The sequence below is a fragment of the Prunus avium genome, chromosome 3 (assembly GCF_965620075.1).
Source record: "Prunus avium chromosome 3, drPruAviu1.hap1.1, whole genome shotgun sequence".
NCBI classification, from domain to species: domain Eukaryota; kingdom Viridiplantae; phylum Streptophyta; class Magnoliopsida; order Rosales; family Rosaceae; genus Prunus; species Prunus avium.
The window spans coordinates 4,509,212-4,522,165 of NC_142286.1; the positions used below are offsets into that span (position 1 = coordinate 4,509,212).

Consider the following 12,954-nt stretch of genomic DNA (forward strand, 5'->3'; position numbering starts at 1 on the left):
CCCCAGTTAACAAGCTTTTGGATGCTGATGGAGAGAGAGCCTGATTGGCAACAGTCTCTAACTCTCAATTGTATGCATAATTTGCATTGAAGTTGAACCTTACCAACTGTAGATTTCAGCCATGTGGTTGGGAAATGAAAATAAATAATATAATCTTGAACCAAGAAACATCCAGCGATTTCTGCTTCATTAAACAAAAGTTTATGCTGGAAGCCTGAAACGCATGCATGCCACCTAATTAACTAACTATATATATCTACCTTTCAAATGGAATGATCAGATTAAGATATGGCTAAATGGCTGGACCAGTGGTTACCAAAGCTCTTAGTTTTTAATACATTGCATCAAATATTAATTATGGAGAATAACTGGCTCCTATATGTTTGAAGCGGTCATTCTTACTTGCTTGGTAATCACAATGTGACACGTACGTACGTTTGTATAAATTTGATTTTTTATATACTTTTAATTGTATATGTGTCAAATTGTGATTTACTGGAAACATAAATGATTCGTTATAAAGAGTTTACTCTTATATTTGTAAATAGTTGACAAAGTTGGCGATCATCAAACTAACCGTTTTATCCTATGTATATAACACATCTGTTTACCTAATGCATTATTCTCAATTTGTAAGTTCCACTCTGTTAATTCTCTAAAAGACCTTGTCTCTAGTCAAAGATTATTTGAAGAATGAACTTACTTGATATCTTGTAGTTAAGTAATGGCGGTAGTTGTAAGGAGCTTGTAATTCAAGTGATTAAGAACATTTACTCATGCATCCGAGGTTCTAGGTTCGATTCACCCCCTCCTCCAATATTATTTTGCATAAAAAAAAATTATAATAATAGTGATAGTTGTTCTTGTGTTTATACTAGCTAGAAAGAATTTGATACTTGGTATAAATTAAAGGAGATGGGAAATTCCAAAGAAAAGTTGGGAATTAGTATGTGAGTAGTCCTTCAAGGCTCCGGACTATATTGTCGGTTGAAGCTTAACAAAGTAAAACTCCTTTTTTAATTGAAGCTCATAAAATTCGAACACGTCGAATATCTAAATTTACGGCTCATCTTGTGCTCATCTTTTATTATCCGGTCATTTGTAAAATGTGACTTTGTCTAATTATTGTGAAGTTTGAACAGATCATCAAGAATATTCTAATTCCAGGGACAGCCTTGTAACAGCAATTAAGTTACTAAGTATATATATATATATACACACACATGGCTATAACATCTTCAACGACATTTCTTTTAACATCAATTTGTGGTTTAAGTTTGAACACGCTGAGTAGCCTTAACTGCCTTTGAATTACGTACGGATCATTGCTAGGCGTCAACATTACATAATTAATAGATTTCAATTTTATCTTGCAGAAGTTTAAAAGCTCCAACCTAACCAGTCTAGTACATGCAATTACTAGGAATTGGAAGACGACTTTATGAGAAATTTGCTCCTGGTTAGTCTTACTACATCACGAGTTTTTGCAATATTAAAGACTTTCAGTCCTTAGGCTAAGGACTCTACCTTCCTCCAAGTCCTCAATGCCATATCGAGATTTTTACGCTGAAAGAGTTCTTAGAATCAGAAACAGACCAATGCAAATGGTAAGTAATTCTTTCTTGCATAAGCTAATTTTACACTATTTAATGGGATGTTCACAGACTACTCACCAAACGACTTGATTTTGCTTTGAGATCAAGATACGTTTGGTGGGAAGCCGTTGAACTTTTCATCATGGTTTCGGTGCCATCCATTAAACCCTCTATTGTGATTGAGATGACCAACCATCAAAAGATTTATTCGTATCAGTTCAAGAATTCGTAATAATTTGAAGAAAAAAAAAACCTCAAAGAATGTCGACCGATACCTCATTTGAAGGCTTTCAATTGACAACTTAATTCTCTATCCGTCAAGAATAGTTTCTTTTTCCATCAATGTTATGTTAGCATTCAAACCTTGTTATGCTTTACTCGCATGCATGTTCAACGTTGTGTGAGTAATAGCTAGTGAGAGTTGAATGAGGACTGATGAATAAGGTGATGAGGGTTGTAGTCACATGTGTTGTAGTTATTGAGAGTCTAGTGAGAACTTTCTCTTTTTCCTTTTAAAGCTTTGGCGTTGATGGTAATTCCATATTGGATAAAATGAACAATTCACATTTAAACTAAGGATTTAGTCTATAAATTTTTTTTTTTAAAAAAATACAAACGATAGTCTAAACTACAAGGAGAGGTAGGTCTCAAAAAAAAAAAATTGTTGAGTCTTTCACAAGGTTGCCTTTTTTCGTCATATATAGAGTATTGCTACTCTTACCACATTCTCATATCACCTTATGTAGCAGTGGCACATGAAGTGGACAACCACATCAATTAAAAAGTGTCAATAAATTATAAAAGAAAAGAAAATGTTAAATTAATTTTAATTGACGTGGTTATCCACCTCATTTGCCGCATAAGTTGGTATGAGAATGTGGTATACAAATGTGGTAAAAGTCATTGTTGTATTATATATACACACACACATATACAGAGAGCTTTCATTGAGGGATCCCTCAAATTAACTTATTTGAGAGGCACCTTTGTAGGGCTCACTTCATATTGTATTTCGCTAATCCAAACCGTCTATGTTTTAGTTTTAGATAATCATTCAAAGATCATTTCTACAAAAAATCACTTGAATCCAATATCGTTTGACCACTCAATTGCGTTATTAAAATTTTAGTACTTTCTTGAAGTACCGTGTTCATTGATTTTGTAGGATACAATTGGATGTTGAAACGGTTTCCAATTTGTCTAATTTTTTTCAAGGATGATCTATGAATGTAGACTTGAAAAATAGATGGCCTGCATGGTTGGAAAAAATTTCATAGGATACCATAAAGGGTGTCTCTCAAATAAAATTATTTAAAGGATCCCTCAAATAATTTTATTTGAGGGACACTCTTTAGGGTTCTCTACAAAAACAAATTCAATGATCCAAACCATCTATTTTGGGATCCTTCAAATAATTTTATTTGAGAGACACCCTTTAGGGTCCTCTACAAAAACAAATTCAATGATCCAAACCATCTATTTTCACATATTCATTCAAAGATCATCATTGCAAAAAATCATGCAAATTGAAAATCATTAAGGCATCTAATTGAGACCAACAAAATCAATGAACACAATGCTTCAAGAAAATATTTAAATTTCAATAATTTAATTGAGTGCTCAAATGATATTGGATTCAAGTGATATTTTGTAGAGATGATTTTTGAATGAATATATACAAAATAGATGGTTTGGATTAGTAAAATATAATGCAGAATGGGCCCTACAACTACAAGAGTGAGATCTCTCAATGGAAGCACTGTATTTTTAAAAAGGGTTATTCGCAGCAATGATCCTTCAACTATACCCGTATTTACAGTTTTGTCACTCAATTCAATTATTAGTTGCAGAGGTCACTCAATTGGATGTTGTGTTGCACTATTAGTCCCTACTGTAAAGTCTCTCTAAAGGTAAGGACTAATGGTGCAACACAACATCTAATTGAGTGACCTCTGTAACTATTTTTGGGAGTTGAGTGACCAAAATGTAACTCCGAGTAAAGTTGAGGGATCATTGCTACAAATAATCCTAACTGAAAAGTCACATTTGCCCATCAATAATCTAAAAGATGCTTATCACGTCATCATTTTAAACAGAAAAAGTAACAGACTTGACGGAAGGATTAATGGTGCAACAAAACACGTACTTGAGTGACATCTGCAACTAATAATTGAATTGAGTGACCAAACTGTAAATACGGGTATAATTGAGGGACCATTGCTGCGAATAACCCTTTTAAAAATTTCTGATTTTTTTTTGGGGGTGAAGTGGAGGCAAAAGCCCAAACAAAAGTAGACCAATACAAATCTGGGCCTAAAACCCCGTCTTTTCAACTTCGCGGGTTCTTACATTTCAACTAAAACCCTGAAAATTCGACCACACAGAGTTCTGCTCCACTCTCTTCAATTCTCCATGCCAGTATCAGACATGAGAGCTCTCAGAGCCATTTACACCCACAAACTCCTCAATCCCACCACTCACAAATCCCTCTCCAAGCCATCTCTCACCCCCTTACAGTCCTTCCAAAACCCTAACTTCTCCCGCCATTTTCACTCCACATGCCGTCTCCAACGCCCCGAAGAACCGAGCACTGTCACCGATTCTCTGAGAACCGAGACAAATTCAAGCTCCAGTGGAGAAATTCGTCGCGTTTGGTCTGTTTTCGGCCCTGCCTCGCACACATTGGTCACCCCAAGAGTCGCAAACAAAAGTAGTGATGTACAAGAACCAAGACGTGAAAGTGAAAGTGAAAGTGAAAGCGAGATTGAAATCCAAAAGGGCTTATCGAGTTTGAGAAATGGGGTCGAGGAGTCTGAGAGGGATAAGACTCCTAGGAATGTGAAGAAGGCCAATTTAGGAACTGGGAATTATAGGGCAATGGCGAGGAGTAATAAGAAGGGGGGAAAGGTCAAAACTAGCTGGGTTTGCTCGAGTTGTGGGGAGACATATGGGCAGTGGTGGGGTGCTTGCCGGTCTTGTCAAGCAATGGGCACGGTGAAGAGGTTTTCGGAGAGTGTTGAAGATGCTGATGGGGGTAAGGTTAGTGGGTTTCAGGTTTCGGAGAAGTTGGTGCGGTCATGGATGGGGAAGGAGGCCGGGGAGGGTGGGCCAATGCGGTTGGCTGATGTGAACCAGGGATTTACTGTGATAGACAGGCGCATTCCTCTGTAAGTTCTTATCTGTTTTTTTGTTTCTGCTCTTTAAAACAATGTTTGGATCCTAAATAAGTTGGGAAAACGTTTTCATAATTGTGTATGTTTGTCTGGTTGATATTTAGGCCTGGACTTTTTGGAAGTGAAGTTGAAAGGGTGCTTGGTGGTGGTCTTGTACGAGGTTTGGTCATATTGTGTGTGTGTGTTTTTTTCATTCTTTACTCTGAAGCTCCTATTAAAAAAGTATTGACTATGAAAGCTAATTGTTTGTTCTCCTTCTCTTCTTGACTATGCTGAACATTTATGAGCTTAGACCTGTTAGATTGCTTTACCACTCTACTTTGTGGATTGTTGCGTTCACAGTGGCTTAAGAAACCATCTTTAAATTTTGAACTGATACATTTTTTTTCAGCTGGTGGGTGGTGGAGTCTGTGTTATGAAAAAGACATATATTTACGCACCATTCTTCTGCCCCAGCTGTTTAGATGAAATATGAATTCTCCTGTCCAGTATTTTGGCTCGTTAAGACCTATGTTTTCAGTTGCTCCTTCTAGAAGCTTTTAGTATTTAATTTAAAGTTGCTGTTCCCGGTGGTTGAAGTGGAAAATTCAACATTTTAACAGTGCTTCTTTCTGTTTTTGAAGGTTCATTGGTTTTGGTTGGTGGTGATCCTGGTGTTGGCAAGAGTACACTCGTGTTGCAGGTAGTAAGTTGTTGTAAAGATTGAGATTTACTTTTGCATTGTATTTATAAATTTATTTATTGGTGTTGCTGAGGATATTTTTCATGTTCTCAATGTTTGTTCATCATGTTGACTATTGTTTTCTTCTTCTCTATTTGTGGTTCTGTTTTCATGTCAACCCATACTTTTAAACTGGAAGATGGCTTCACTAATAGCTGAAGGGCATGAGCTTGGTAAAGCCGCCCCTGTTGTGTATGTCTCCGGTGAAGAGGTTAGCATTTTCTTAAGCCTGGTATTGGCAAATCAGCATGCCTGCTTTAAAGCTTCATTGATGCTTGACTTTCCTACTATCTCATTCTTGTCAAGCATATCATTTTATTTGTTGGTTAGCAGGCCCATAAATGGTTCATAAAAATGAAACTTTTTGTGTATTCTAGTTTTTAGGTACTTTCTTTAACTTGATTAACTTAACTTTCCCCCATTGATTCCTATGAATACAGGAAACTTGTAAAGTTTTGTCGAATTCTTATCTGAAATAAAGGTAACTGCATTTAAGTGTCAAATGGTTCTTTTTCAATTAGAAAAAAGTCTGTTGTTGACCCATTTGTGGAAAATATGGCTAAAAGGCTTTTATAGTTGAGCTTGAATTATCTAATTTTGGTGGTTGAGAAGCCTCAAGTGTCTTGGGTTTCTGGGCACATATTAATCTCCAAATTACAGTGCTGCAAAATTTTGGTTTCACCATGATGTGTCATTTTGCTTATAACTTTAGGCTATGACATGTAGGTTAATTCACATTGATGTCTGGTGGCAGAGTGTTCAGCAAATTGGAAGCAGAGCTGACCGTATGAAGATTGAAACAGAGGATCTTTTCTTGTATGCAAGCACTGATATTGAGGTGCTTAGTTCTGGGCTTGGGCTGACTGAATCTTGTCTTTGCCTTTTACATTATCCTTATTAAACTTGACATAAGTAAGACCATGTTATTGTGATATCTGATGTGCTGTCCATAATTCCTTTTTGTTTGTTTACTTACCATTTGATTTTAATCAGTCTCATGCGAACTTAATGCAAGTTTCGCGATTATACCCAATGGTCAAAGGTTGGTTCACCGACCAATTTAAATAAATATACATCAAGAAGTAGGACTGCAGCTACCAATTTATTTTTTAAGTTAAGCATGTGGTAAAATAAAATTGATACAGTTTATTGGTGTATCACTATTTCCGAATGGTTAAGCCATTTGGACTCCGTCACTGGAGAGCCCAACTTGTGGAATTCAACATAAACTGGGAGGTTGCAATTGTAAGGACTTATTAGGATTCCACTGATATCATGTTGAGGAAATAGGGGAAAAATAAGATGCATTAATCATAACCCTAAAAGGTTTATATAAAGTACAACCTTACTGTCATTGGAAACTATAGAATGCCATTCCCCTGTAACTACTTAGATGTATTGACTAGATATAATCATGTGCTTAAATAGCCTATTTGTAAATTGTTTTTCTTGCAACTCTCTCTGTCTCTGTCTGTCTGTCTGTCTGTCTCTCTCATGTATATTAAATTTGCGTAACTCTCTAGTATGATCCTTAGGTAAGGATCTATTTATCAACCATTATATCAGATACATTCCATCAGATTTGGACTGTTGACATGTGGAGAGGACGAGATGAATCTTAGTAGATTTCAGTTGTTCGTCCATAAATGATCTAATGGCTGATAAACATGTCCTTTTTGATACATCAATCGAAATAATTCAATTAAATGTATTGCAAACATATGTGCACATCCACATTCCGTACTGACCCTATCATGACTTTGAGTACTGGAATGTGTTGCTTTATTGTCCTAATCCGGAACATTGCGGATAAAACTGAAGGATTGATGCGCGTACCTTTTTCAGGATATATTAGAGAAAATTCAGTCTCTCAACCCGCAGGCGTTAATCATCGATTCAATTCAAACAGTTTATTTACAAGGAGTTGCTGGAAGTGCTGGAGGGATCATGCAGGTTAGAACTTTTACCATAACATTCCACCCAGCATAATATGAAGCTTCTCCATATCTGATCTTCATAGGCTGCTTCAACACCTTTGGGGAAGATGGAAGGGATGGCATAGTTTGAAGCAAATTCTGTATTAGATAACTTGTTTCTTAGTAACCTTTGTGAATATTTGCATTATTCTGTGTCAGGTGAAGGAATGTACACAAGCCTTGCTACGTTTTGCAAAGAAGACTAATGTCCCTGTTCTTTTGGTAAGGATACACTGTCCAAACTCTGATTGTTCACGTATTTACTTGCATTTTATTAGTTCAGAATTTGTAAATTGGATTAGGTCAGTGAAGACTAGGATTTATCCTAGAGATTAGAAGCTTCAACAGAAGTTTGATTCTGCATTTATTTTCTGTTCTTAAAAAGGGAGACTGTCAATATCAGGACTTCCATTTTCTAAATTCCATGATGGTCTGTAAAAGATAATAGAATTCTTTTTATTTTCATTTTTATTGAAGGTTATGGAACATCGCGGTCTTCTGTTCTTGCTCCTTTTATTTATTTATTTATTTTTTGCATATCCAGATTGGGCACGTAACAAAATCTGGAGATATTGCTGGACCTCGTGTCTTGGAGCATATTGTTGATGTCGTGCTATATATGGAAGTTGGTACCTTGTTAGATTGTTTTTACTGGATTGTTGAATTTTTTTTTCTCATGCGGTAGTAACTTATCCATTAAATCCCAATGTATCTCTTCTCAGGGGGAAAAGAGTTCAGCCCATCGTTTACTTCGATCTGTGAAGAATCGTTTTGGATCAACTGATGAGGTACACAATGGTACTCAGGCAACTTTCTTTATCCATACATTTATTTTTCCCTTGTTAGCCACATGGATCATTGATCTATTTGTAATAGTTATTTGTTTTATTAATTTAATTTCTATTCATTTTTGCATTTTTTTTACTTTTTTGGTTCCTTGACGTTTATCTTGTCAACTAATTAGCCACATGGATCATTGATCTATCTATTTGTAATGTTTATTTATTTTATTGATTTAATTTCTATTCATCTTTGCATTTTTAACATTTTTTGGTTCCTTAAATATGTTTATCTTGTCAACTTATCTAATCTATTGTCCTAGTAACGTTTCTTGTTTTTTGTTTTTCTCTGTTTTTTGAATTTTCTGAGCTAGAGCTTGTGTAATTCCTTTTTGTTTTTAAAACCTGAAACTTTTTATATTTATTTTCCTTATAATGATCAGCTGCTGAAAGTTTTTATATCGACTTTCCTTATTATGATCAGCTCAACAAAGCTGATCTGAACTATTTGGCTAAAGTTAGAAAGGAAAAAACAACTAGGAGATCTGGGGAGAATGGTCAAACATATTGGGTCTTGGAATCGTGCGCTGTTCTATTTTGGTAAAAGCTCTTCCTTTGAGGTGACTTCTGTTTTCCTTCTATTTAACCATCCAATCTATAGCTGGATGAGGTGTGGCATTCTTGGACTCAGTTGTTGACTTTTGAGAGAAGGAACTATACCTATACCGTTCAAGTCATTGTACCTTGATCCTTGCAGTTTTTTGTATTAGTTATAAATGCTGAAGAGCTTAACCAGAGTTAGAATAGATGCATATTATTGTATCTTCTTTGTGAAGTGGATGAAACTAATTTTCAACTGGACAAGCTTATGTAATTATAAATTTTTGGCTTCTACATATATAAATGTTTATAGTAATCGCCTCTTAATCTGTGTTACTGATAGGGTTTTTTCCTTTGGTCTCAGCTTGGAGTATTTGAAATGTTACAATCAGGACTGCAAGCTGTTTCAAACCCCAGTGAGATGTTTCTATCTGAGCAATACTCAGATTCAGAGTATTTAGCTGGTTTAGCTGTTGCTGTAATAATGGATGGATCTCGTACTTTTCTCATTGAGATTCAGGTTACTTATTCACTGCTTTCATACTTGTTATCTTTCCTTTTGAGTCATTTTTTAACATTTTAATTAGCAATTGTTTGTCCTTTATGGATCAGATTAAATCAGTGAAATTTATTGTCCATCATTAAATTATTTAGCATGAACTTGATGATAATTATGATAGAATACTTCTATTTCCTTTTTATTCCTTGGGGCCAAGGATAGTAGTAGATGTCTTGTTCTTTGTTGAAGTTAGAGCATCTAACCTAACCAATTGGAAATGGTTACAGATGCTCTATGGTTCTTAAACTGAGATTCAAGGGGTAGAAGACGTATGGTTTGGGATTTTATATTCGCAACATGCTCCTCATGTGTGGCCGGACTGAGCAAACACATGGAGAGCCTCACACTTGGAGCATGTGTAGCCGACGATAACACGTGAACTTATTGCCTGCGCTGTGTTAAAGTAGGACTATCCAATTTAAAATCAGTTGGCACTGTGTGGAAAGCCTTACTATTCTTATATTAAGATGCAAGGCTTAGAATGCCCAATGTCAGATGTCAAATTCTCGACATTCTTCTACTGCCATCATTATATCCAATTTAGTCAACTCCTCGGCTCAATCAGGAGGGTTCCTCAGTATTTCTTAGGGGCAGTGAGATAGGTTAGATATATACTATGTTCTAAAATAATTTTTGGATTGGACCCATATCACCGCTTTTCCTAGAATTGCACTAAGCAACTAAATGTATATTAGTATTGTATGTCCTCTGCATTTTGTCTTGCTTGTAATTGCGTTCTCAAACAAATCATTTGACATTTGACCAACTTTCATAAATTTTATGTAGGCATTATGTGTATCTGAATCAACAATCTCCCGGCAAGTTAATGGGGTTCCACCAAGTAGAGCTTCCATGATTATTTCTGTGAGTAATTTTAAAGTTTTTGTGTATATTTTCGATTTATATTATTTGTGCCATAGACAGCAATACACAAGAAACTTCAACGGTGCAATATAAATTAGCAATTTACATCACCCGATTGATTATATGCCATTCCTTAGATGAAGATACTGTGCTATGGCTCATGTTAGTCAAGGCAGTATTATGATTGAATTTGAGCTTAAGGTGAACGGTTTATCCTGATCTCATTGCAGATTCCTTATATTTAGAGTTTAAAAAAGAGCATAATGTCTCCTCTCAAAATAAAAAATAACAAAGAAAAACTATAATGTCATTGTCATCCTACTTCATTTGCACTAAGTCTAAGTTTGATGAAAAGCGAGTTGTCATTTAATCTCTTATATGTTTTAGGTACTTGCAAAGCAAGCTGGTCTAAAGCTCCAGGAGAATGTAAGTAAAATCTTATGATAATTCTTGGTTTCTAAAGTTGATTTTCTATCATTGAATTTAAGCATATCTAAAGATTTTTTCCAGGTTTGAAATATTTATACAACAAGAAATGATTCGGAACACTGTGAAAGGCATGAGAATTTGAAAAATCGTTTAGAGATATTATGGCTAAAATTTATTAGTCAAAGATGAGGCCAGTTTACATCATTATTGCCACCTTGCTTGTGTAAAATACAGTGAAACATGTGGACATTTGTAGCCATCGGTAATTAGTAAAGAAAGTGATACTAAACACTTATACTGATAGGAATAGTGTCAAACATGGTAAATGAAGTTTTCTTATACTGTGCAAACAGAAATCTTTTGATTGTTAAGTTGAGTCATAGGGAAAAAAGCCTACATGCCAGACTCCTTTCTATCTATGAATTCATTGAATTTTGAGTTTACCGATTAAATAAGTTCGTTATTTTTATTATCACTTATACGACTGTCTTATTTATCGTTGGTCAGTTTCCTGTTCCATTATTTTTTTCTTCTTAATAAGAAAGTTCCTTTATCATGTTAGGCCATCTTCTTAAATGTTGTTAGTGGGGTATTCCTGAAAGACACTGCTGGGGATCTTGCAATAGCAGCAGCAATTTGCAGCAGGCATGCATACTATTACTTTCTACTAATCAAACATGTTTTTGTAACTAGATGGCATTTACCTTTTTGTTTTTGCCCCTATGCATTTTTTATTTTAGACATTTAGTATGGTGGTTATATCAGTAACAGAAAAGAAGAACTTCAGAACTTTTGTCTTTGTGTTGCATTTACCACCTACTTCTTTTTTTATAATGTCCCTTCAGATAAATATTTTATTTACCACGTGTTTCTTGTCCTTACTCTTCAGTTTCTTGGAGTTCCCTATTCCCAATAGTATTGCATTCATTGGTGAAATTGGACTTGGTGGTGAACTTCGCCAGGTAAGCATATCATTTCAATGTTATTTCACCATTGCTCTTATATTTCCTTAAAATTGAAGTATATAACAGCATTTCAGATACAACAGATTTTACCACAGGGTTCTGAATAGTAATATTGGTTTTTAGGTTGAATTATGAGAAGATCAGTTTCCTATTTTGGATATGTTGTGGTTCAGATCTTGTATGATTATTATTGTTATAGCCTTGAGTTGCATGTGAGATAATAAGACCTAGTCTTATTACTTGCCATCCGAACTCGGATGTTTTAACTTGTTCACTGTGAATGTACCCTTTTAACTTCATCTTAATAAAGTAATTATGTTTCATGAAATGGAGCAGGCCCAAGCAACCAATATTACACCTCTGAACAAACAACATTGAATATCACCATGTTGCTTTTAAATTCATCTTCCAGGAAGTTACAAGCTGACAACTTAGTGCAGTGTTTCTTCTACAGTCACAAATACATAAGATATGGAGATAATTTGCTAGATTTGACCCCATCCCCTTTCTCCTTTATTTTCTTTCAAGCAATTTTATTTGATGGCAATTAATTTTATTATGTTAGGTTCCTCAAATGGATAAAAGGATACACACACTGGCAAAACTGGGTTACAAAAAGTGTATTGTACCAAAATCAGCCAAGACATCTCAAGGAACGCCAAGTTTTGAGGATATCAAAATAATAGGCTGCAAGGATCTGAAAGAGGTCATCAGCAATGTGTTCAAATGATGCTGATGCAGATCAAATCATTTTGATTTTGTATATATTATTGTATCCGGAAATATGTAAAAGCTGTAGGTTGATGTGCTTAGAGTTGCTTGTCATAGCAGTTGGTGCGCCCGGTCTTTTAGGGCATGACGGATATGTCTTCTCTCTCATTTTGGATGCTTGAAAGAGAATGCAGCTATTATGGTCTTGAACTCCAGTTGCTGTGAGAAAACCATCTTTGCATATTGTGAGGCAAAATTGTTATGGCAACTCATTTGCTAGTATTTTGTTAAGTGCTTGCTTTCTGCTTGTTTCTCGCTTTATATTGCATCAAATCCCATTTTATGCTGTTTTCTTTTATCACGTGCGTGATAAGATTTAGAGGTTTTGTGACGAACTCTATAATGTAGTTGTACACTAACATGAAATAGAAGAATTGCCAGGAAATATATATATTTTTTCCCGGAAAGCAAAAGCAGCTAATACCAAGTTTGTGTAGTTTTTGGGTTTTACTGATATTTACTCGTTTCGACTCCCTAGGGTGGATTTAATAATTTATTCTGAAATAATAAACTTGGTTGGGG

At 35.2% G+C, this 12,954-nt stretch overlaps 1 protein-coding gene across 1 annotated transcript; it reads left to right on the forward strand.

Moving 5' to 3' along the window:
* Positions 1-3,935: 3,935 nt before the first annotated feature.
* Positions 3,936-12,663, forward strand: LOC110745098 (DNA repair protein RadA-like protein). Its single transcript, XM_021945208.2, has 15 exons — positions 3,936-4,762; positions 4,873-4,928; positions 5,392-5,450; positions 5,629-5,700; positions 6,244-6,327; positions 7,335-7,442; positions 7,625-7,687; positions 8,010-8,090; positions 8,188-8,253; positions 9,209-9,364; positions 10,190-10,267; positions 10,655-10,693; positions 11,259-11,341; positions 11,586-11,658; positions 12,227-12,663. Exons 1-15 carry the CDS (start codon positions 4,008-4,010, stop codon positions 12,389-12,391), a joined length of 1,938 nt encoding a protein of 645 aa, XP_021800900.1. The 5' UTR covers positions 3,936-4,007; the 3' UTR covers positions 12,392-12,663.
* The last annotated feature ends 291 nt before the right edge of the window (positions 12,664-12,954 follow it).

Excerpts from the sequence above, each read along its gene's own strand:
- LOC110745098 (XM_021945208.2), top strand. The coding sequence starts at position 4,008 with ATGCCAGTATCAGACATGAGAGCTCTCAGAGCCATTTACACCCACAAA. Across the intron at positions 5,701-6,243 it reads TGTATGTCTCCGGTGAAGAG|AGTGTTCAGCAAATTGGAAG; the intron begins GTTAGCATTTTC and ends GTCTGGTGGCAG. Across the intron at positions 6,328-7,334 it reads ATGCAAGCACTGATATTGAG|GATATATTAGAGAAAATTCA; the intron begins GTGCTTAGTTCT and ends TACCTTTTTCAG.